The sequence below is a fragment of the Petromyzon marinus genome, chromosome 6, assembly GCF_048934315.1.
Source record: "Petromyzon marinus isolate PM22_M1 ecotype Great Lakes invasive population chromosome 6, UKy_Petmar_22M1.pri1.0, whole genome shotgun sequence".
NCBI lineage: Eukaryota > Metazoa > Chordata > Hyperoartia > Petromyzontiformes > Petromyzontidae > Petromyzon > Petromyzon marinus.
The window spans coordinates 18956246-18983098 of record NC_133672.1 but is presented as its reverse complement, the minus strand read 5'-3'; the positions used below and the strand labels follow the sequence as shown (position 1 = coordinate 18983098).

At 41.7% G+C, this 26853-nt stretch overlaps 1 protein-coding gene across 4 annotated transcripts in view; it reads right to left on the bottom strand.

Moving 5' to 3' along the window:
• LOC116939323 (striatin-3-like) overlaps positions 1–26446 on the bottom strand; it is a 103175-nt gene extending 76729 nt beyond the window's left edge. For 3 of the 4 annotated variants that reach the window (XM_032947525.2, XM_032947524.2, XM_032947526.2), the window contains exons 1-2: positions 25714–26446; positions 5262–5365 (exon numbers count right to left, since the gene is read on the bottom strand). In XM_032947525.2, the coding sequence (XP_032803416.2) occupies positions 5262–5365; positions 25714–25995 (386 nt within the window). In that variant the 5' untranslated portion in view covers positions 25996–26446. The remainder of the gene's footprint in view (positions 1–5261; positions 5366–25713) is intronic. The other variant, XM_032947523.2, reaches the window with a different exon arrangement.
• Positions 26447–26853: the final 407 nt, after the last annotated feature.

The following is a 26853-nucleotide window of genomic DNA, read 5'->3' as shown; positions in this document are numbered from 1 at the left end:
CATTAAGAACACCCTTATTGTCTAGATCAAGTGAACATCAATTATAAAAGTAAACGTTACAACAGCGATAACTGTACAACAGCTGGGGGCTCTTTTAGACATCTAACGCATAACATAAACTGGACCATGAAGCCCAGTCATGGGCAATGTCTTATTAAAATTATTACAAAGCACCTTAAAGTTGCTTTTCCTGTGCAGGGCTGGCTTTAAACAAGCACACATGAGCAAAAAATATTAATCCCGAAACCCTTAACCGCAACTGAACTCTCAGACGTTTTGAATGAATCACAGGGATAGTGGATGCATTGTTTGTATTAAACTGTTTTAGGCTCACTTTATACAGTATTTAATCACTGTATATTCAATGTATAGTGGAAATACATAACATCAATGTGTCATTATTATATTATTCTACGTGAAATTCTTGTCATCATGAAGCCACCCACACCAATTGTTCCCACCCTCCACATCTCGCTGCGTTGGCGAGACGTTAACTCCCTCGCCTGGTCGCGTGAATTTTTTCTGGGTCTTCCGGTTTGTCCACATGATGTATGATTTTTGTGTTAAGTTTGTCATCCTTCTTGCGCACCTCGATTAGCATGGTTGGTCACGTACAGTGCGAAAGAAGTTCAACATACATACATGTTGAATTTCTTTCGTACCGATTAGCACAGCCAACTGTGCTAATCGGAGGTGCGGGGGAAGGACAATAAACTAAACAAAGCCACATGGTTGCGCTATCATTCATGGCCGGGTCATAACTGACAAAAGCTATATAGCTCAGTGGGCAGTACCTGGTAAAATAAAAAGTTAAGTTTAAAACTTTCAGTGTCACAGATGCAGCCACAGGCCAAGTGGTAAATATGCTTGATGTTCTACAAACGAATTTCATAGCTATATAAAAATAAACAATCCACAAATTTACTTGACAATACGGCCTAATCCAAACAACCTTCAATTACATATAAAGTGTGAAAAATCTGCTTTTAAATTCCATTTAAATAACGCATCTAAATTAAGCAAAAATACCCAATTGATGACAATTTTACCAACGTTACCGTGCAACCCTATATATTACTTAATATTGGCCAATTATTGACAAGTGTATTAGAATGCCAGGCATTTGTCAAGGCTAGAATAGTACAGCACACTGCCATACATTATTGCACGAACAGTGATTAAAGCATTGACCTACATGAAATTGTATTATCTACACAGTCCCCCTGACGGGCAATGCGTTTAGCCAATCGACATTCGAAGGCTTTAATCCCTACCAGGAAGCACTCTTTATTTTGCTTCTCAATCCACTCATATACAGCATACATCACTGTCACTATAAAATTGCTTTCTCACAAGTGATTCTTCAATTGAGGAAACATCATGGAAGTCACAAGATGACAGGTCTGGTGAGTGGTGGGGTGGGGGGCTGGTATAGTTTTCTCTGGATGCTCAAGATTTTTTATTCAGAGTAATGTATTACAAAAATATTATTTCAAAGGTATATAAAGTAAATGGTGGTTAACCTATTGCTATGAAAACTGGTATTCTCTATATAATTCCTTTGCTGTAACACTAATCATCTCATCAGGCTACAGAGTATGACCACTGCTCATGCTCATACTAGCAGTATTGTCCACCAAGGCATTTGACAATTCCAGTAAGAGGATCTGCAATAGTGCTTGTTGGTTTATAAGCCCGTTAAAGTATATGTTCCATTTTGATGGCAGCATTACAGAAAGGAAAGCTTACATACAAAGCCATGCTCATTCAGCGTCCAAACAAAAGTAGTTATTTATTGATGCTGCCTCTGCAATGGACACTTACACGGCAATGAGAACGTGCTTCTCATTTAAAAAATGCCTTCAGGATCTTTTTAGATACCATATTTTCATTTCATGGTAGCTGAGGGTTGGCCTGCTGCAAGGAGGGCCACTCCATTGCGGCCGTTGCTGACGGTAGGCATGAGGGGACGCCTTAACGTGCACATAGCCTGGCACAAGCACCATGGTGATATCACCGCCACTTAGTGGCGAATGTCGGTTGTTGTTGTTGGGGGGACACTGGAGGCTCCTGCCGACATGGCGAGCACTCACAGATGTCCTCTGCAGCGATTCAGTGGTGATGGGTTCTGGTGACCCTTTAGGATGCTCCCATAACTGTTGTTTTTACGCTTTCGGCTCATTCCCACCACGGGATGACTTTTCATGTATTTTTAGCGCTAGTTGAGGCTGCAGCTGACTTGGCATCCACCTTCACCAGTCATGCACAGACACACTTCACTTTCCCAGTGTCTTCTCACCTTCAAGACAAAGCAGAGGATATAAACCTGCCTGACGTAGCCAACAACACCAAACACCGCGCACGTGGCCGTAGGACATCCTCAACACCACCCCACAATCGGCACAGGAACCCATGTGCTCATGCTGAGGAACATGGGCCTGTGAGCCCTACACAACCAATGTCTTCTTGCCAGTTGGCCCAAAGGCGCCCGTAACCAACAGCACTGCCGACAGTGAGCAGTGGGCCTTGGCACATCCAACGGTGATAGAAATATTGGACTTTTCCGGAGGTCTCGAGTTTAAACCTCTCCCAGTATGGGAGTAAATACATCTCTGGGGAGAGGGCCCCAAAAATAAAATAAAAACGATGACATGGGTGGGTGTAAGTGTTGTGGGAGGCAGCTTCCATAAAGGGTAAACTTGTGAAATCGTGGTACTGTAGTTTATGAAAATTAAAGCATTGAGAATAAATATTTAAGACAAATTAATACAAAACACATGTACAAAAGTATAATTTAATCATGCCTTTGGTAAGATCGCCTCAATAGGAGTGCCTTAAAAATCTTGCATAAATTGTTTGTGCAAACTGCACCCTGCTGTGATTAGTTACAAATAATGTACTTAACCCATCGTGTGGAAAATGGTCAATCTCACCATGTCCATCAAAATAATTGCCATTTGGTAAACATTTCACACAGAGGGATAAACTGCCACTGCTGTGCCAATTCCCAAAGGGCCTTGTACACTGTTATTCTTAAGCCACCACAGTGCTGATAACCCTCATCTAAGACAGCTAATGAACACATGGCTGACAGCAGCCACTCTAAATGGAAACAGCTTGCTCGAAATTTCACAAATTTCTTAACAGCATAACTATTATTTTGTCTGGATTTGCCATCATCACCAATAATGCAACTAGTACAACCCCCTTTTTATCCATGGTCAGATGGCGCTGGACTTTTAACACCATCGGTCTTCACAGAGTAGTTTGTGCTATGCAAATACTTGGTATGGAGACATTACATGAACACCGATAATCTTCTGGCCCCCCATTGTGCTGAATGCAAAGGACTAGTCCAAGGGTCGACAACCTGCAGCTCCAGAGCCACAGGCGCCTCTTTAAGGACTGCTGCTTCGTGACGTTATTTATTAAGGACCAACGTCTTGTATTCACCACTTGTATTGCGGCTCTTACAATAAAGTTTTTTTTAACCAAATTCGAAGAAAAATTGTCTCTTCTTATTTTGGTTGGCGACCCCTGAAGCAAGGCTACAACTGAGATTAACTGGGGTAGATGTCCAACAGTCAATGCTTCGTAAATCGTCGATGCACTTACCTCAACAAGTAGGGTTGTCGAATAGTCAGAAGACCCTTCACATATACATGAGGTGTTCTTGGTTTTGAATGCGCATACCGACATGGGGCTGGTGAGCCAAGTGTTTTAAGGTGGTAATGCTTCAGGCCCTTCTCAACTATATAGGTATAAAAGTTAGTAGTTTTGTGCGTGTGTCACAGTAACACTCTTTCTTTCCGACCTGTTGATTGGCCAAAACTAAATTTATAATCGGGGATGATAACACACAAATAATACGTGTTTTTGTATTTAAATAATATTTAAAAGTTAAATTAAAATAAAAAAAATATTTAAAACATATTTTAAAGTTTATTTACAATTTAATAACAAAAAATTATCTGCTAAAACCCACGGAGAGAGAAACCATTATCAACCACAGGTGATTGTATCCCATTATTTCACAATTTTACAAATAAAATGTAACCCCATTTTGTTGATTTAAATTGTCATTTGTTAATCATTGTACAATAACAGTTGCAATGATTTTATAATGCTGTGTTTTTTGTTTTGTTTTAAACTATAAGTCCATGCTAAACTGTTAGTATAGTCCCCCCGCTGAGCGAGTGGTACATTCCAAACAGGTCAATAGCTACGGTGAGCAATATGGATCAAAACAGATGCCGGTAATGCGATTTATTATTACAGATGTTAATTTGGCATCATTGGACTGATGTACATCACAACCAGAATATTTATACTGCAGGAGGAATTTTTGTTTGTATGTTCACCAAAAGTATGTGTAGTTAATGCAAACTTGATTCCTTGCAAAAGGTTTCTGTTTGGTGTTTTAACATCTTAACACTTCTTGTATTGCAAGAAAGGGTAAAACCTATTCTTATAGGAGGTATGTGTTAAGCCATAAAGTCCAGTAGAGGCACGGGGTAAGAACGCTACAACATCAAACAATACAAAAACATGATAGTAGTACAAGTACAAGGAAGGTAAACATCACCCAAACACACACACAGTATGTTTAACACGTACACTTTCACGTCCAATATCATCCATAATACAGGTTTTTTGGGTTAGAACGCATAAATATTTACACGATCTAACCCAAAATCCCTAATAATAAGTTATATATATATTTTTACTCTAGAAGTCCATAATACAGTTTTTTTTTGGGTTAGAGCACGCAAATATTTTATCCTGTACTCCATCTGTACCATGCTGTGGGAAAGGGCGTATGAGTATACGCAATGTTGATACACAGGTGCTGTTGTTGCACAACATTAATGGTTGATACCTATCCAACGTCTTTTATTTCACTATATACAATTTATGACCGATGAGAATTTATTTGAGGGCAGACACTTATTTCCTCGCAATACCCCCACCATTTATTGTATACAGCCAAGCTATAGCACATGGTGAGGGTATGTAACAACTTTACACACGTACATCCGAGCAGTATACAGTAGATAGTGTAATGTGTAATGTTATGAACAACCTCATCAATTTGGTCTCGGTAACGGCCCCCTCCCCCACCAGCTAGTACAGGTATATTACAAATTAGTACACACAAGACATTCGCATGGTCATCTACAGCACAGGTCACGTATGTTTCGTGAAGAATAAAGACCCATGTTGCATTGAGATTCCTGCGAAAGACAGCCCGATGAACTCACCTCTCTTGTTTCAGGGCATATTCCAGCATTTTTATTCTCCTCACCAGGTCCTTTTTCAGGTTTTCCTGTCCCTTCCGCTCTCCTTGTAAGAACGCTATGCGTGCCTAGACGCACAAAAATACGCACCACACACACAAAAGTAGATAAATGCACACCTACGCACATACAAAAACGTGTGTACACATCCAATCAAGCCCACAAAGCATATTTAAAATACATCGTAATTTTTTATCCAATCATTTATAATTAAATTGATATAATTTGACATAATTGAGATTGTTGAATATACATTTCGATATACACTGACAGTGCAGCAGCATACCACAGCAAAAACAAATTAGATGAGTTAGGCAAGCAATAACTCACACCAAGACAATTTGACAGCAACATTAGAAGATATTTTCCAACATATGGATTCAAGAACCAAGGCATATGACACTGTCATTATCACAGCCAATGAAAATGTATTGCAGGTAACGATTTAATCATTCACTAAGAAGGTGCAAAGTCGGACTCGAGATAAATATTATCACAACCCAAGTCATGGACAAGGTTGTTAAACAAGCGAAGAGTTCTGTCGGAAGCAATACTACTGGAAAAAAATAAATAAAAGTATATATATGATAGCTACTGAAGCTGGATTAAGATCAAAATTATGGAAATTCAAGCTTATGCCCAACTGAAACTGATCCAAAGGTACCACATCACATATTGATACTAATTACAGTCATATGTAACAATGGCAGATACAACCAGGTGGTCGCTGAATACAATGCTGAAATTTAAGGTTCACGTATGGATTGAGGCGTTCACTCCAAGTGTTTTATGGGCAAGCATCGCAAAAGTAAATAGAAATGAAAAGGCTGCGTCGGAAAGTGTAAAAACAACTTCACTACATTGCCTTACACCAGAAATATGCGTAATAGTCGATTCTGTTGTCGGGAAAATGTTAATGGTGAATGCAGAGTTCATTTGACCGAGCACTGTAGTTGCTGTGATTACGTTATGTACCAAGAATGTCGACGGTTTCTCAGGGAGGTATGCCAACCAGCTTATCGGGCAATCTTTAGTTATTCAACTTTCATAGAGCAAGTCAACGACCGAGTGCTGAATTCCAAGAAAGCCTGAACTACCCTTTTCTACAAATATTACTTCTCCCTTAAACTAAACTGTCTTCATCATTAATGTATGTACACAACGGCTGTGGGGTCATGTGATAAGACTGCTTCTGGGAGCAGAACCCTGCATGTTTCTTCTCTGCACAGTGACTGGAGCCACAGGCAAGATGACCTGTATGGATTACCACCATCTACTCGGGCGTCAAGAGTCACGAGTGCATCATCTTCAATGTGTGCACGGCATTCGAGATTTACAACCCCAGAGAAAGTAATCTTCGTGTTTCGTCTAATTTCTGAACAAAAGATTTGGCTTGTTCCGCATGTCAGAGGGCATGCCAAAATAAATCCAAAAACGCATTGAAGAGTTATACACAAGGACGAAACCCAACACATTAAATGAAAGATTAATTTAAATCCGATATAATCACCGAGACCTTTCTTGCCTTGCACATGAAATGTTCGAAGAGATTAGTATCTGTACAGCCAAATTGGTAATAAGTACACCATTCCTTTTATATGTCAATACACAACCCACACATTCCATCCTTTCATTACACAAACACCTATATCAATATAAACAAGACTTATCTACAAGTCAGTCATTTGATTACAGCATTTACTTTACTAAGTTTCATCATACATGGACAAGAGCTTATTTTGACCAGAATGTGTCAAGGTCCTGTGGTATTGGCAAAGTGATGTGCAAACCATTAACCGGCCAACAAACCCAAGACGCTGTGGTGACGTGAACGGAAAGGTGGGATCACCAAGAAAAGGGGCAAGGCTAAAGAATGAAGATGAATGAAAGAGGCGGCAGTTATGCGGTGCATGTCAATGGATCTGTCACAGCATTTACATCAATCGTCTTCGTCCTACAGGGGCCATTGTAGGGGCAAGAGCAGCCGGAAAAATAGTGACCTTTGGCCTTGAATTTGACCGATGGACAACCTATGACTTTTAATTTCTGAAAAACCATGAATGCATGCTAATTGCAAACAGTGATTCACGGCCTGCTGGACTTGAAGTATTATTGAAAGCCATAATGAAAAGTATGAAAGGTAACAGTCATACAAATTATAATGTGTGGTGAGTGTGAATTGCGTCAAGTGAGTGCATCCTGAGGAGTGACTGTCTGTTGAGTGGTGAGAGGTGTCATATGCCTGGTGAGTGTGAAATGTCTGCTGAGGGCCAAGTGAGTGGTGAGTGTCTGATCAAACGTCAGGCGAGTATTTGGAGAGTGTGAGATGTCGGGTGATAAGTAACTAATTCAGTTGACTGGTGAGCGAGCGTCTGGTAAGTGGTGAGGATCAGGTGTACGTTGAGTTGCGCGGCAATAAATGCAAGAGTTGGCCAGCAAAGGAGGGGGCAGGAGTGACAGCGGAGGGCCAGGGCTAATGGTGAAGGGATCAACAATGAGTGGTGCCGATTGGGGAGTGGGCTGTGCTTATGGGAAAATGAACCCCTTCATTCAGATGGCTCTCTATATCAACAACAACCGCCATTCGCCACTAAGTAGCGGTGAAGTCACCACGACGCTTGTGCCAGGCTCTATATCATATATGTAAACACAAACATCTACCAAATGAATGCGACTTCACGGGAGGCTCCACCTCAACTGTCACCTCCAGTATAGTTAAGGGCAGCCAGTCTGGAAAGAAATCCAGTGAATTCAAATTCATGAATTGCATTTAGAATTTCCAGAATCTCAAGCAAAAAAAACAACTCATCTCATACCCAATGCAATTATAAGATGAATCATGGTGTAAACTGAGGCAAGGATTAGTATATTCAAACCACGGTGGAAGGAAGTGTTCAGGAATGCACATTCCAACTTAAATGTACCCATGGTCTTCACGCAATGGCATCCAAATGTGCAATGTCTGGTGCCCAGACATGGTAAGAGAAAAACACTTCAGAGGGTGAAGCCTTCCCACGTTGTGGTTGATCACACTACACTTGACTACCTCCTCCACTCGACACGCCAGTGACTAGCTCTGAAACACGCACTTTACATACCTACACTCAAGACTGATTTGGTAAGTGACTTAAACCTCTATTTGAAGGAAAATATATTCTCTTTAACCTTGACTGGCAATGCTCTCCAAACACCAATGAAAATCCATCTACTTTCTGATATACAAATCGATATCTACTTCACAAAAACATCCACTTAAATCTAAAACTCTGGCTCTAAAATATCTATACAATAGCTTTTTAAATAAATGGTTTAATAAAAAAATACTTTTATATTTAGCGGTTATAAATATGTACACGTGATACTTCCAAACATCAATAATTTGATTAAAACATACAAAAGACTTGGTTATTTACGCTTCAATAATGTACTCAAGTGGACATGCAGAACTGAGCTTATGTAATACTTGGGAAGCCATGCATTTTTGCCGGTGGGGGGGGGGGGGTTAATGCAACGGATGTTTTACCAAAAGCAGGTTTTACCAAAAGCAGGTTTAACCAAATATAGTGTTATTGTAACATGTGCCCAGGTGCATTAAACGGCTTGTTACACACGTCTATTACGATTTTCCGAGGTACATTTTTCAATTCAAATGCTACTACTTCCTGAATATTTAAACCATGCATTTACACATCGAGACGTATGTTATTGTAGATCAAGATGATTACCATGACATCTTAGGTGAGAACTGATTAATTGGTTATTTATTTTGGTTCATAGAATATACAAACACCACCAAAAAGGGTGGCCTAGAGATGTGTGCTTTCATCTGGGCTGGCCCAAGTTCCATTGTAAATCAAGTGCAAGATCCCTCCTTGAAAATGCACTACAAGGTTACTAAAACGAGTGCGGAATTCAATCATTAATGTGGATTTAAAATCGAAAATGGCACTGCTTAAGAGACAATAATTTGTCATGAAGACTAAATTATTTTGAATGTTAAATTTCTGATGTTTGATTATCCATTCATTAACTTTCAACACATGTACATAGTTGTTTTGTGTGACAGGACTATATCTCTGGGCAAACATATCACAAAGTAATAAGTGGGATTATTCAAACTGATATTTCACAAATTTAAATACCCAAGTGCACTTCTAATATATGTTTCAAGCCACAGACAAGCTTTGCACTATGCTTCAAACACTTGGGCAAATGTGTCCAAAAGAAATGTAAAATTCAATAAAACCTCAAATAAAAAAAATGAAGAGCACAATTGTCAGGCAGGAGAACAAAAAGAGCATGTATTTAAGTGCCTGTCCGTCACTCTTGACATGTGTTATACATGAGTGGAGCTTACAGGTGTGGTACAAACACCAGACATCAACGGCTACTTCTGGAATGCAGCCTGGTGTGGGCGACTGCAACATTTTGATAGGCCTACATCGGCTGCAAAAGAGACTTGTGATCAGTCTGCCACTATGTTGAATTCCAGCCATAGACACCAGTAAATAAGAGTTGCAGCTCCCCTATCACAATGTTGTACGAATCACTGAGAGATTTACGCTAATGTTCAGCTAATTCACTTTTTTTTACTGATATGAATGGCTTCCGGTCCTAGTTTATTGCTAACGGAAGAGGTGTGAAAGCGTCCTGAGAATGCAAATACGTCACGCATCACCCAAGAGTACGAAATTAATGTGCCGAACAAGTCTCGGCATGAAACTGTGCTATGTTTCATTTCGCATACTAAGGTACAAATTAAATAAAGCTAGTTCTTGCATAAACACCATGCATTTGCATACATTATGTGGACCTCTGAATAGAATGGACATTTAAAAAAATAATTAATATTTTCAAATACTTTTTTTTTTAAACACGCTTTAATGAAATGTACCGTACTCGTAATGCCAAAACTCCACGACTCCAGGAAGTGGCCGCAAAGCTTGCCATAACGTAAGGGACCGTGGTGATTTACAGCCAACGTCAGTTGAGCGTGGACAATTAGACCCAAGCCGAAACATAACATGTAAAAAAGATGGTTTTAAAATATGTATTTTATTTTTAATGATAGAATATAGTATTGTAATTAGTATTACATAAGTATACACAGTTTACAGTCGATAGCACATTGGGAAGTGGGTTAAAATTGAGTTACAAGATTTGAGGATACAACAGTGAGTTAAATGAAAGCGTGTAATAATAAGGAATGTCTGCTCAACCACCTGGACTTTTGGTAGTCTTAAGTTGTGAGAATGAGTCTTAATTTACAAAATATATTACGTTCCCTTACCTCCTATGAGAAAGAGGCTGTGACGTCACAAAAACTTAAAATTGCTCATGGATATATACGATTTCATATGGTTATTTGCCTGAAATTAAGCAATGCCATTCAAAATGAGAGTCAAGATTTTCTTTTATTGCAACTCATAGGTCAGAGGCACAATTTAAAGTGTTTTAAAAAAAGGATTTATACACAATTATTGCCAAAAACCTAGTATCAGAAATATAACATCTCACTTTATTACGAGGATAACAAAACTATTTTGGATGTTCCCATACTGACTGATTATGCGCAAAACGGTCATCTTGGCACCTAGGATGGTCGCAATTTTGGTTCCATTTCTCACAACAACGTTGGGCTGCGGTTTTTTTTGCAAAACCAGAAAAGATTCAACTTGTAGTTTCCTGCACCCATGTTTACTTCTACCATGTGACCGGCTCATTTCCACTGAGTTAAGAAAAGGTCTTACCTGTTTTTATATGTGATTTTCATAAGGTTGGTGCAGCTATACAATGTATGTGGTAGCATCTGTGTGTAAGTGTAACACATGTTGTGGTATGTATAGCGCCAAACAAATATTAATAGCTGAGCGAGCGGTAGAAAATTCATATTTATACGACAGAGAAATTCTACTGTCTCAATGACATCTCATCTAGTTAGGAGACGATGATTGATTGGTGACTGGGGGATGACAGGTTGACTAACAAGTGCATACTAATTGATAGGCATGCAATCCAATGCTTAAAAGCAATGTGATGCTCACAATACCTGAGTTGCCATAAAATGTAACATTTTATTCTTTAAATGTTTCCTTTCAGCCCAAGTTAAACAGAGCAATTATGCTTAAAACAATTGCGTGCGTATCGCTGTATTAATAAAGGTTTACAAAGCTGACACTATAATACAGCATAGACACCAGTAATAAATAATAATAAACTTTGTTCATACTCCATGTTAAATATTGTCGTTGCTGCACACAGTGTGGTTGTCTGCATAGGGACACGTGATCTTCATTGCAATGCCAAATCCAACAGGGCTGATTTTTCTAAGTGTTTTTCACTTAAGGCGTAACTATTACACGCTTTTATTTAACTCACTGTTGTTGTTGTATCCTCAAATCTTGTAACTAAAATTTTACCCACTTCCCAATGTGGTATCGACTGCAAACTTGATATACTTATGTCATACTGATGATAATACTATATTCTATCATTACAAATAAAATAAAAAATATCTTTAAACATTATTTTTATATGTTATGTTTCGGCTTCGGTCTAATTGTCTACGCTCAACTAACGTTGGCTGTAATTGCCTACGGTCCCTTACGTTATGACAAGCTTCGGGGCCACTTCCTGAAGTCGTGGAGTTTTGCCATTACGAGTACGGTACATTTCAATAAAGCGTGCTTTTTAAAAAGTATGTTTAAATATTACTTATTTGAATACAAGCACAGATCAGCAAACACTGCTGTGATAATACAATACGCGGATGTACCATCTCATACTGGTGATATCAGCATACCAAAGCCTTTTATGTTACTTCTATTGTCACTGTTTATCGCAAATAATGGGAGAATACATTATTCAAACCTTGAGGTTTTCATGTAATTTCCATAAACACGTTCATTTTTGCACGCAGATAAACATTCACGAGGTTAAAGCCAGACGATTCTTAGCCTTTAATAGCGAGTCGCCAGGCGATTCTTAGCCTTTAATAGCGAGTCATAGAAGTGAATGTTTCCGTTCATGGTCACAGTATCAGCATAATAATGTGGAGGGGGGGGGGTGCTTTACCGAAATCAGCATTGGTGATCAAGTACGGCAGGGGTCCGTGTGGCCAGGTTGACAGTGTGGATTGTTATTAAAGCGTACGGCCAATACTTGTATAATACGTCTCAACAGAGATTCTCGTCTATATTGGGCGAGTATCGTGGTCGATAAATGCCCCGAGAGTACTGGAGCCCCCGATGCCAAACTACCGACATCGGCTATATGTTTCAATGACGATTCTGGTCAATTCTGCCAAGCCGATATCTATAATTGTATGTTTTATTTCATGAAACCTTACGATTACTTTTTTTTTTGCTGACAAGCAGTGAAGGGGAGAGAAGTTGTTTTGGATGTGGACTTACAGGAAAACTCTCAGCCCATCACACGCTTATGCCCAATCCTCCCATCCAAGTTTGCACTGACCCACCACCCCTAGCACTGGACGTGGTTTCATTATCGACATTCATCTCTTAACTTTTCATCCCTCCGTGGTTGGTCAAATGCAGACTATTGAGAGAGAAGTAAATAGTCGCTTGGAAGAGACTGGGTCCTTACCAACGGAATTATAAATTTTACCATTGGCTCAGCGCAGCTAAGAGTGACGACCGCCTACCAAATAGCTCAGCGTTTTGTTTCAATATGGCACGCATTGCTCTGTAAGATGTTGCATATGGAATCGGGAATGGGAAGGTAATAACAGGAATTTTACAAGCCCAGTGTGTAAACACTGTCGCCTTCATAAGTGGTGGGCATAACTGATGAGTCACAGCCACATTGGGCAATATTTAGCAAACTGTAGTTAGTGCTCGGCAGTTACATTGCTAGGCTCAGGTAATTGACTACTTGAGCAGATATGTAGCGTGGACTATTGGAATGGCACACAGAGGCACTGAAAGACCTCATACTCCCTGTTCAATTGTCAGGCATGCAAAACTTCACCCCAACAATTTTATGAATTGGAAAAATTTGGGCTCAATTTAATTCAAGAATTATATTATTTGTCTAGTTTGGATTATCTGTTGCATATATTATGTTGGTTGCTTTTGCATGGAGATAAAAGTTAAATGGTGCAGATTTCGTGCAAGCAACTCTGGATGGATTTTCCAAAGAAGAATCGATAATCCTACAGTAACCATGCAGGGAAGAATCATAGGATTAAAAATATTATTGCAGAAGCTTAAGTGCACATACACACATCAGGAGCAGGGCAGCCTCACACATTTGAAATAAAACATTGTAAAACCACATTCATTATTCCACCAACAATGAGTGGAACATTCAGATGGCTATCTGGACTGATGTTAACTGAAAACCACATTACACCAAGAGTAACCGTTTCAAAACAGTGCCGTATTGTTAAAGCAATGTGTGCCATACACACTTTGGAGGCATGCGCTTCATTGCTGTAGGGAAGTCCCTACCTATAATGTCAAGGTAATGGAACAAAGTCCACCTGACATTTAATTTTCTTCAACAAACCAAGAGCCGCTAGAAAACCTATGCCAAAGACGAATGCTAAAAATGCTTACAATGTAATTGCTTGTTAGGACATTTTCAGGCAATAATGCGATGGGTTATGGAGAAACATTCCCTTATTGATGTAGTAATATTATGAGCATGAACAAGACAAGGTAGTGCGTGAATGCAGTATTTGGTTTTAGGAGCTGCCAGTGCAGTCCGAAGGTCACTTGAGTTATTTGATAAGTGCTTATATATATTTTTTAAACATTTACTAATCAGCTGGTGAAAGCCCATTCACATATAGCTCTTTAAGAAGCACAACCCAAAATGTAAACGACCCAAACTACGGGTTAAGGTTTCAAAATGGGAGCTCATCCAGCAGTGAAGTGCAAAGGCAAGTGTATGGAAACGTAAACGGGCAATAAGCCCATCACATCCGCTGCACTTTTAAATGAAACCAGCAGCTCCAGTTAAGGAGAGTTAAGGGAGGTCTGAAAGCTGTAGCAATTTCAGAGCAGAAGGCTCCATTCATGGCTGAAATACAAGCAAGAGACAAGCACCTAAGTAAACTGCAAGGTCAAACAGCGTCAATACTCTCCAGCAGAGGCAAGTCCTGCGCACTCTAAACGAGTTTACATGCAATAACGACGATTGACGGCACTTTGGTAAGAGTGCTCAACTTGCATATATAAAGCCGAGTTCAAATTAGTCAGGGGTGCATTTGGCCCATCTTGCTTGCGGAATCAAGAAAATAAGTACTACTTTGTGCTTGTGGGATGTAAAAACTGCCATGTCCTGTAGCGACCAGTCCTACCATAAGAATGTGGCTACCCACTGCCAATGGAGAGGAGCACTACCCAATGCTCATGCAGACAACAAACATTTAATGCCAAGGCATGCATGTTATCTTTAAACTTGGTGTCAGCAAGCTGTCCTCTGAAGGTAAAATTTCAGGACCGTTGCTGCAGTGAATGTAGAGCTCTCCACTTATCTATCACAAAACGCATCAGGCACAGAGTTGGCAGGTTGGTCCCTCAAGAACATTAGGTCTATTCCAGTGGTCTTGGGTTGATTCTGCTCTGAATATTCAGCCTCAGGCATATTCCCCTCGGCAGGGATCACAGGATCTCCCATTAGCAAGCTTACTTCTATTCGAAATAGGTGGGATGGGTGTGGCATGAGCCTAATGAGTAAGTCTGTCTTCCCCTCTTGTGGCCAGCCTTGCCCATACTGTGAATCTCCTCACTGAGGGCATGCTGCAAGGAGGAAGGAGAGTAGCTGCTCCAAGCACAGCTACAGCCAAGGTTCGCTCATCGTCCTGAACGTTTCAGTACACCGTCTACAGCTCAGTGCTGGTGGGTACCAAAGGCAGTCCTCCAATATGCCAATTAACACTTTAAGGCAAATATTGCCTGTCTTTATATCACATTTGAACAAATATTAGTCTGTGGATAAATCTAATTGCACTCAGGACAAGTGCAGAGATGAAGCGAGGCATCCTGGGTGGTGGGGGACAGGGTACAGTGCCCCAACCGAGAAACCTCACTCTGGAAACAAAGGTGAGACTTTTTCCAGCTATTTTCACATTTTCTCAACTGAATCAATCCGATAATTCATACAGTAATCAATTACTTAATAATGATATAGTCCAGTTCTAAGAAGCGTACAAAATCTGAAACCAACAGGATAGGCCTCCATTGTGCTACACATGAGGAAATGCACAGACAAACGTCAATAACTTAATGGTATCCATAATAGAGGTAAGCATGTACGGTGGACCAAGTAACGAACCAATGCTTCAGGGCTCGGTGGCCTTTGAATTATTATGGCTACTAAATCTTTATGACGAGGCAATACTAAACGGCTCCCACTGTAAGTCCATAATGCCATCAAAGCTGGTCACATTCCGTTACACATATTCTATGTGAACTGGGCCAGCCAGTTTGGGTACACGTGCTTGAGAAAGTGTGAAGAAAACTGCTGTGCTGTAATGTATAGCACTGTACATTTTATAAACTCAAGCGTCAACACCATTATACCGAAAGCACTTAATCAATAATTAAAACAATTTTCAGCAGTTTTTGAATAAAATTCTAGATGAAGGCCTCCCCATTCTACGTCAGTAATTCGGGGTGTTTGATCATTCATAACCAGACTTGTCAATGCGGGTTGGTTACTGGTTCAGATGAACGTGCTTTTGTCTAGCTTTCACAATCATAAACCGACACTCAAAAATCAAAAACACCATCCTCCATGATAAAACACGTACACATTGATCGGGTAATTATAATGATCTAAACAGGTGCAATTTTTTTGTTATCATGGGGAACATTAGTTGATATAATTGCATCTGCAATAATATCACACTTCAATGCAAGATTATTTTTTAAAGTCTAGTTTTCTCAGGTCTATCTTGTTTGTTCCATTAGCCAAAATGTATATTCGCATATCGTTTGCATGCAATGAGCATAATCGGCCTGGGTTGCTCGTTGGTAGAGTGAGCGACTCACAATCACAAGGTTGCGAGTTAAAATCCTGGCTGGGAGTAGACTCGGCTATTCAACTTTCCGGAGTTTATGAAATAAAGGCCACATTGTAGGAAAGCTAACAGGGGCTGTCTTATGGATAGGCTTGCCTCCGCCATTGGAAACTTGAAATTCCACCACGGGTTTTGGGCTGTAAACAGGATATGAAAATTGTTTCAATGATCATTTGGGCAGGACATCACTCTTTAATATTTTCAAATTGCATAATCATAAATAATACATTCTTTGCAGCACCATTCGATCCGTGTTCCATTCCCATTATAACATACTGTATTCTAAGCAATTAATCATTGCATACGAACATTCACTGCTTTTATTATTTTCAATTTATTTTAATTGTATTATTTTTTTTTCTATCTACGTGACTTCACCCAGAGAACCAAGAATATTCACTGCATGTTATGCTCTTTTGTATGTATCTCACCAGAAAGGATTTTAAGTCACAAACAATACCCACAGAATATTACAGCAATTGTCAGTTAAATTATGTACTGTTTATTGGTTTATTCAGTTCTTTATTATAAAGGAATGTAAAACATGCATAGCCAAATACAGTCCCAGAGCTCTCCTCTGTGGGTGGTCAATCCTCGTCTGCTAGACCCTGCTGCCTGGAATTCCCCACCCCTCCCGGCAGTCAGCACTCCTGATTGGCAGGCCCACTCCAATGTATTCAATGTCAGCCACATCGCACTACAGCCGTTCTCTGGCCCTGTATCACTCAGCCCTACAACCTCCTCCCCCACCTCCTTCTCCATGTTTTTTTTTAAATAGAACCTTTCCCAATACATATACGCATTCTTGTACAGCATCTTGAGATGCAGTTACATTTAGAGACGTTACATATAAAAAATAATCGTACTGTGAAAAACATGCCATTTTAGCTTCTTCAGTGGGAGTGGGATCGGAGAAATGAAGAGGAACTGGGTGGGAGCTGTGAAAGAGGAAGGCAGGTAAGGGGAGGTGAAAGAAAGGCTGATGCCTCCTTCCCACGGCACAATATTATTGTGCAAGACCCTGGCATTTCCTTCTCGGGTCACATTCACGCTGCTGCATTATACCAATATTAATTACAATTTTAATAGCATCAATATTTTAATATCGTCATATCACTGTTCTGTTGAAGCACCCTTTGAATTGTGTGCCTGTTTTCAAGCGCAGACTAATGTCACATGGGCACCATATTATTTAGGCCACTAAACAGTGACATCACTCTGTTAATCATTTGAGCATTTGTAGTTCATAAACTGGTGTACACATGTGGCAACGGCTAATATCTCTTCAGGACAACCGCGATTGACTTCCCACACAACAGTATTGTGAATACTGAGTCAATAATACTGTGGGAATTTACTTTTATATCTACCGTTTCCATACCTAATCTTCTCTTGAAAATAAAGTTTGAAAACAATTACATTAACCTGCTTGTCGACTGACCTTACCTACATTCATACGCATAGATCCTTGATTGTTTAACCAGAACCTGTTGGTACTAGTCGAATTTAAGAGGGACGTGTTACAATGTCACACGAAGGATGAAGAACATTTCAACACATGCTATCAACATTGAAGCATATTAAATACGGTGCAAAGCAAATTAAGTAGAGACAACCATTTGAATGTGATTTCAAAACAAATGGACCCACGCTCTCTGAACAGATCATCTGGTTCACTATAGAAGACCAACTGAGAGGAGATCGTAAATAGTAAATGTAAATAAGACAGCTTGTACCAGGTATGAGAGGTGTCATGGACAAATGAACACTCTAAATTGGTCAGTCATTCATGACACCTGAAAACAAAGCAGCCCACATATATATTCTTAGTTCTTTCGGTAAAGTCACGTTGAAGGGAAACAATAAAATATATATAAAACAATAAAAATTATCACGACGTTTCATTTTATTATTTTATTGTTTCCCAACGTGACTTTACCGAAAGAACTAAGAATATGAATTACTGCAGTCACGAAAGCTTTAAATCAAAATTCAGCCCACATATACTTCAAGGTCAATAGAGATAGCATGAAAAACAAACTAATACCGGTGCATCTTCTTCCATTAAGATAGATGGAAACCAGATTTAGAGTAGAGGTCAAGGCGATGAACAGAGCAAGTTTCATTTAGTACAAAGTGCAGCACCAAATGGAAAGCAAGCTAAAGACTCTGCAGAGCCATCCTAAGCATACGGTAAGTCTACGCTTAAGTGTTTTGATAACAACGCGCTTTCGCGATAACGCGGTTGAACTATTTTCGCACAACACGGAACAAACGTCGCTATAACGCGGTGTCTGAGCAATCAACGACGAACGGTTTTCCCGAGCTGTGCAGCTAAGCGGAATAACACAGTCTGGGGAGTGATACAGCACGCTGGCGTAGCCTCAAATCAGTTATTTTGTCCCGACATGGGATGACTGCAGGCTGATTTAACGGTGCAAGTGTGATTGGGTAGAGCAATTCCTTGCTTGACGCAGTACTTTTCAGGAACGCACCTACCACCTCAAACTCGGGATTACTGTATTTTTAAATCACACCGCCATAATCACCAATCGAATGTTGATGTGACACGCTGTTGGCAAATGCATGGCAAGAGACAGGATCTTTGCTTTACAATTCCTCCCGAGGTGGCACAGAGGAATGCTACCGAGTACCAGCGGTTCAAAATTTTTGGCTTCTGCAATACCCCTTGTTGAAATTTGTATCAACTGAGTACTGCCGCCTTGCCCGACCCTAAATGTTTGAGAAAGAAATGTATGAATAATGGCCGTTAATATTTTAAACATGTCCATTTTGTGAGGTATCCTAACTAGCAAGTAACTGCACGCGGATAAAAACAAATCAAGGCACGCTCAGCGTGCGTGACATACTTTGTTCGTACTCGCCGGTTACTCTTGAAAACCACATTGTTTGTGATCAATGAGTTTAGAAAGGTATTTTATATCGATCTAGGTTCCCATGTGGATTAAAATTGTATCATAGTTATTTTATATTGGCAGATTAATACATGATTAGTCACCAATGACTTATGTATGATATAATTTCACACATTTATAAATCATCTCACGTACCCCCAGGGGTCCGTGTACCCCCAGGGGTCCGCGTACCCCCGGTTGAGAGCCACTGCTATATACAGCACAATACAATGTGGATTTACATAGCTTGACAATGTGACCGTATATTAAGTTGCTGTGCAGAAACAGTGCGCATTTATTTTCGACAGAAAGAGGCAGTCAGTCATAGACAGATGAAAAGGGAAAGTCTCGAGCCTGAATGAACAAGAGAGTCTATGGGTGTGTGTAGGTCTATGGGTCCCAAGGTGAGTCTAGGAGTCTCAGAGACAAATTTACGAAGGCATTTGTCTCTGTGTGTATACGGGTCTACAAGGGTGTAGGCATGTGGAGGACCTAGATGAGGAGCTGGAACAAAGGGAGACAAGGCCATCATAGCCATGGGACCTTAATTATGGCAAACCCCGATTAGTTCCCAGAGCAAAACGTGTCTCGCCGACACCAAATTGCACGTGAAAAAGCATTTTAATGACACTTCAATATGTTGTATGTACTATAGGTCAGGGATTTGCTTTAAAACATCACAGTCTCTTTGTTGAAAGTATAATGGAGATTTAGATTATGTTGCATAGGGCTGTGTTTATACCACATCCTCAGCTTGTCACCAAATTGCACAAGTGCAATTGTTTTTACAAAGGCTCGTGTGGCTAAATCATTTTACTTTTCAACACAGCTCACTTCACTGTTGGCCGTCTTGAATCCAGAATTTGCGTTTAAAAATTCCATAAAATTGTTTAAGCATTTAATACATGACAAGCACATCTACTCTTTGGTTCTTTCGGTAAAGTCACGTAGGTAGAAAAATGAATAATAAATCACGACGTTTCGATTGCAACACAAGCAATCGTCATCAGGCAGAAAGACAGATCACATCTACAATGAACAATAAGTCCATGATGAAGTGACACTCTTGAGCTCAATGTGACCCCTGTGGTTCAACACAATAAGAAAAATCAGCCATTTAGTAGTATCAACCAAGAGTAATTAGAACTTGCAAGTTCCATGGGCAGAGGCAATACAAAATTAAATCGCAGCAATAAACAAAACAGGGCCCACTAACTTAAGTAATTATTTAAATAAGGTAATCAACTATAAACGCTTAGATTTTTTTTGCAGAAAGTAGCACTTATTCTATCTCTTAAAATAAAGCCACTTAAGTCAATTTTGTTTAAACTGTAGATTACTGTTGACCTTGGTAATGATAATGAGGGCTTCGTTGACACAGCTGTTTGCTGCGGGTGACATTTACTCAAGCAAATGTGTTCAAAAGCAAGAGCTTAACATGTTGCTTAGGAAACGAATATACACAATGCTAAACTCGGCACAAATCATTTATTGTCCTACTTACCAGTCCCTCTTTGACCATCAGTTACTGCGAAAACCCAATAAAGTACACGTTGCAAATTATTAGCCACTAATTCGGTAGAGGCAAATATTATTAAAACTGCACAATCCCTATTACTCGCTATTTGCTAACAAAGGCAGCTCGAGATATCTTTCTGTTGGGCTTCTCCATGGAGCCATGGACAGGTCAGCAGGGCTGCAGTTATTACATTTACCACTTAGATGTTGCACTACACCCAGCCCTGCTCAGGCCCTTTATAGCTCAAAGATCTCAAGACACGTGTGCCTGCCATTTTGCTTGTGGAATCCTACACAAGACGGGGGCTTTTGATAAACGTTTCACTCAAATTTAAATTCAAGACAATGACGTATTGTGACTGCATCAAAAGAGTCTGTAAAAATAGGAGACATTTGCACCATCAGGCGATGGAAAGAGGACTGCGGCAGGGAAAACCCGAGATTTTCCCCCCGAGGAAAAGACGTTGAGAGTTTGGGAGTGGTGATGGTATGAGTGTGCAAGAAAATCACCACCCTGCAGAGTAGGTGATACAAAATATCAGTTAAGGAGCGAAGTCATTGGCAGAGGAGAACATGAGAGTGTGAAGCCTGGACTTGAACAGGGGGAGTGAGCAAGCAGTGCTGACAATGTGGGAGAGGCTACTCCATACAGTAGGGGCAGCAGAGGAGAAATGACTTCCTATTGAGCACAGGATGACCTGGTGGTCTGACAATGCCTTGACGAGCGTCACAATGATGCGAGTTGGGCATGGGGGCCTTCAGCCGGGCGACCATAATCCAGTACTCTTGTAGGCATTGGTTTATGAAACTCTCCAACCCGCCAGGATGTGAGGTGCCCAGAAGACGCTAATAAATCAAATGGGTTTGTGAACAAATGTGGACCTATAGAAGTGTTATACCCTCATCCGGTTCCCTTGCACATAAAAAAACCCTAAATCGAATTGGCCAAGCATTCAGATTTTTGACAGTCCGTGAGACTTCCATGGACAAATCAAAGGCAATTATTATTAAAACGCACAAATCTCACTCAAACCACTGAAGATATAAAAATATGTACCCAATGTCATAAAAATCAATGACAGTCGAAAACAATCACGCCCTACCTATTTGCGCTGCAATATAGACATTCACATATGGCGCTTTTGGTCTATCATTGACAAATCCACCAATGATGCACAACGCTGCAGCAGTAACCCACAGATACGTACATTGGTTGTGACAAATATTGGCTCTCCAACAAGACTGCACAACCAACATGCCTGCACTGTTGTAATTAAATGTATGGGAGTGGCATTGCACGATGTTACTAGGGTGCAACAATGACGCACTTGATGCTAATTTGAAAGTCCTTTATCTCATTAACCAAATAAAATGGTGTCCAACAGTACAGTACAGAGTCTAGGTTTGTATCAACAACAAAAACCGCTATTAGTTTTTTCGGTTGTGTCTTCATAGCAAAAAGTCCAAGGCGCGAGGATAAAATAATACTCGTCTAAAATTAAGACCCATTGCGTTATATATATACCCGTACATGTGCGCGGTTTCAAGTAACGGCCCCACTGACCGGGCACGACAGCTGGGTCCGGTGTCGGGTGACAGGAGCTGGAGAACCAGTCTCCTTGCCCAGCCCGGGCACCCTGCATCTGTCGGCCTCCACATGGCTCAAGTTGGCTTCTTATTCCAATAAGAGGGAGAAGTGGGTTTAAGGCTATGGTTAAGCCAAGGTTTAAAACGAGAGGCCGGGAATGAGTTGTGATCTTGGGTTAGGTTTTCTGGTTGTCATGTAAAAAGGACCGGTCCATGTTAAAGAACTGTGTAATTTGCACCATTGACTCCAGGCCATCAACACAGATGAGCACTGTCCATGTCTTGGGTTTGTAAACACGAAGTTTGAGGGCTCATGAGCCAAGGAACACAGGCAGGAAACAAGAATTCCGAGAGCACATTTTAGTGCTTCGAAAGGACTTGGGTTGCTGGATAGCCGAGTAATTAGGGAGCTCAGAGATCATTTGTATGTAGCATACTGTTCAATTATATCGTAGTTTTAATGTTACATATTAAAGCATCTCTTTTGTCGTAAAAAATATTCTTTATTTAGAAATGCATCATTCATATTCGAGGGTTATAACCAAAGTAAAAAAAAACTACAATACTCTAGCAATAAACTCAAGCGTGCAAAGCAAAGATATATGTTACAACTTGCAATCTCCATGTTTCAATACATCTTCGTTGAGGTCAATTCGATTTCTGAAGCCAATAGTTTTTTTTCATACAGAACCTCCGGTGATTGTGACCGAGTTACATAAATTATGCTGTTGTCAAAGTGTGATGCTGTTGTAATTTGGCACAAATGTAAACTTCACGACTATAAAAAATAATAATTAGCCCCCCAAAAATTACAACTCGGAAGTTAATGTGATGCTAAAGTTCTAGAAAGATTCAACTCTCATGCTAAACGCTTAAACATATGACTTCCACCTTCAGAATCAATTTTCCTACCATACAGTAATGAATCTAAGGTTACGAGTACAGACTCTAAAGCAGTATCAACAATAATCTAATTCAAATCAATGAAAGCTTCCATGTAACTTGCAAAGATCATCAATATTAGGTATCGATCCACAAAAGGATCCAGCTTCAACATCACTGGACAGCGAGTTGAGTCTGGACTAAATGTCAAGCACAATGCGATAAACAAAAACATTACTACTCGGACTGACAGAAACCATTAGGGTTGGCTGTATTTGTTGAAGGGAGCTCAGGTGGCAATGCCTGCCCGAAAGCAACAATCTCTGTCAAATGGGCAATACTCAATCATCGGAAAAATCTCAACTTTGATAAAGCACGTTCCGTTTGACAAGACAATCTCAGTGGTCAACCACACAGATGAATCAAGAGTAAACTGGTAAGAGTATCTCTTTCCAGCAATGACATCAAGCATGGAGTGAAAGGACTAAAAGGGAAGAGATGATTCGACAAAACAGACACAAATGGGGAATGACAGATAGGCACACACATTTAAACCTTATGATTCACAATGTAGCAGACACAGGAAAACACTAACGATAACAGAATTTCAAGACAGAGACAAGGACATATTTGCCATACAATGCCAGAAAAGACAAGGTGATGAACAGCCTGGCAGGTATACAGAGATAGACAAGGAGAGACAGACAACACCAGAGAGACAAAGGCAGGATTATATGGCATAACAAAGCCAAAAACACTGGGTCATAGAGTGAGAGGCAGACAAGGCTCCACAAACAAGGTCATAGAGATAAGGAGACAAGCCAGAGAGATGGAAAGGAGTACAGACATTCATGCAAACAAAGCCATGAGTGGAAGTCACAAGAACGAGATTACCATAGAGATAGTAGCAAATACACCAAATTAGATAGGACCAGTCACAGACCAAGACAACACGTAATTTAGACAGATAGGCGAAATAGACGGGTACCATATAGCAGCAAAAATGTGATCACAGGCAGAGCAGAAGGAGAGGAAAACAAAGATAATGCCATAGACACGGATAAGAGGGCCTTACAGACAGGGACTGACAGGACCACATTAACATAATTTGGCCATGTGATTGTATCACACTGAACGAGCCCAACCTGAAGATATCTTATAAAGCCACGTACGTTTCACCCTGGTTAATTGCTTTATAATAGGAGACGCTGTAGTATTAGGCTGTAAGGTGTCTACAACATGGCAGCACAGCAACCGATCTCTGACTCCATCTGTTCGGAGTTGAGTGTTAGTGAATATAGCTCATCATTCGTTTACTTTCTGCGTACACCAGCTTCATCCCCAAAATGCCAAACATTTACAAATGGAATAGGTTAAACATCCCAATGTTGGAGCCTGCTGAAAGCATTCAGACTCTTGAGGACTAAACTGAATAAGGGGAATGTATTGTAGAAAGAGAGACTGGAAAGTACAAGAACCAACCGGCTCGTACAGAGACAGACCAGATCATACGCGCTGAAGGGTGACACGAGGCCACAGAGATCCAGACACGGCGTTACGTGAACACACACACAGAGTCTGTTTCCATAAGAAAACATCTCTGTTTAAGAGCAAATGTATGGAGTTAAGTTGACTGCTTTTCATACGGAATTGTTTCTTTAATGGCAACCACTAGTGTCATGTGACTGTGATTTACGGAAGGTGTCACAGCTGTTGCCGACTATAACGGTCTAATCGATGTCACTTTTAAAATGTTTTCTACATCCAAAAGTATTTTACTGAACATGGAAAAGGACGTAGATACTTTGCCACGTCCGCGGGATACACATTCACGCACACGACCAGCGAGACGGACAGGACCGTAGAAACACAAGAGCCACACAGACATGGCCACGCGCTGCATTCACGGATACGGCCACACAAAAACAGACACGGCCGAACGCAGACAACCACGCGCACACAGACATGACCGCACACATACAGGGCTTCCAGATGAAGGAACATGACAACGCACAACGACAAGAGCCACACGGGACACTGGTAAATGAACAACTTTGAGAGACGGAACCCAGGAAGGAGCCGCGCCCGGCAGAGCCGAGCCGTGGCCGCCCTCACTGTACCCTGTACAGTGCGGCTCCGCGGGTTCGCGGCGCCTCCAGACAAAAGGCGAGGGGGCTGGTGAGGAGCCCCTTCGCGCTGTCGCGCACGCGGGAAACGACTCCCAGCGAGGGGGGGGGGGGCGCGGCGCGGCCACGAGAGGACCCCTCGCAAATCTCGGCTGCGCTCTTTAAAAATAAAATAAAATAATACGCGCCGCCATCGCCATTTTGACTCCAAAATGGCGGAGACGGGAGACGCTTCCCTCCTCTTCCCCTCAGCACGGCCCCCACAACATCAACACCATCGGCTGGTGGCGATGTTGAGGACATCCATCACCACGAGGCACCACCAACCCCCTCGTTACCTGCAGCTCCGCGCGTTCCATATCCCAGCTGGCCCGTTCCATCTCGAAGCGCGCCCATTCGTGCTGGATGTAGTGCAGGATGCCCGGCATCGAGTAGTGAGGCCGGCCGGACTCACTGCCCCCCTCGCCGCCCTGCTGCTGCTGATGCATCTGGAGTTGCTGTTGCAGTAGCTGCTGCTGTTGTTGCTGCTGTTGTTGTTGTTGCCCGGATCCCCCTGACGGCTGCTGCTGGAGCTGCTTGAGGCCGGGCGAGCCAACCTGCAAGGCTGGGTGCTCGTCCATACCGACCGCGGTGGTTGTCCGAGATGCTGCTGCTTTTATTCTTCCTGGTGATGTTGTTCCTCCTCCTGCTGCTGCTGCTGTTGGTGTCGGCTGCGGACGGGCGAGGCTATGCGACGAGCAGCAGCGGCACGAGCCGGGTCGCCGCCGCTGCCATCGCCCCCGCGCACAATAGCGAGCCCTGCCCGCCCCACGCCCGTTCCCCTTCTCCTCTTCCCAGTCCCCCCTCTCCTCCTCCCGCTGCTCCTCGTTTTCAAAGCGGCATCTACACCGCGAGCGACTGGAAAACAAGGAGCCTTCGGAGTTGTCTAGGGCGAAGGCTGCGAGTGACGGGCGGCGGAGGAGGCGGTTCCGTGGCCGCTGCAGGAGAAAGAGGCGGGAGACGGGGCCGCTCCTCGGAGCGGGCTACTCCACCCGCCGAACCTCACGGGGGGGGAGAGACAGCGCCACCCATTGACCGCCTTCCCTCGAACCCTACAGTAGTCGCTCCGCGGGTTATAAAGCATTATTGGATTCGGCAACCCCTAAACTCCCCCGCCTCGTATGGCGCATTTGGTACAGCCCAATAACGGACGTCATCGAAGGCGAGTTTGAATTTCATGGAGCGAATAAGACAGGACTACGTCACGTGGGTGCGGAGGCGACGAGGCCCCCGCTCCCATGTACACTGGGGAATGTAAAACTAGGCGAGGTGACGTCACTCAGCCCCCGGTGACTCGAGCTCCGCCCACGGGGCTGAGTGGGCGTGGCTCGTTGCGCACCACGTGGCCTCGCCAGCCGTCACGCCGACCCACGTGTAAATTGGTGGCATTTGATTGAAGGCGCCTTTCTTCATCACTGCATCATTTCAGCTGTTTCGGA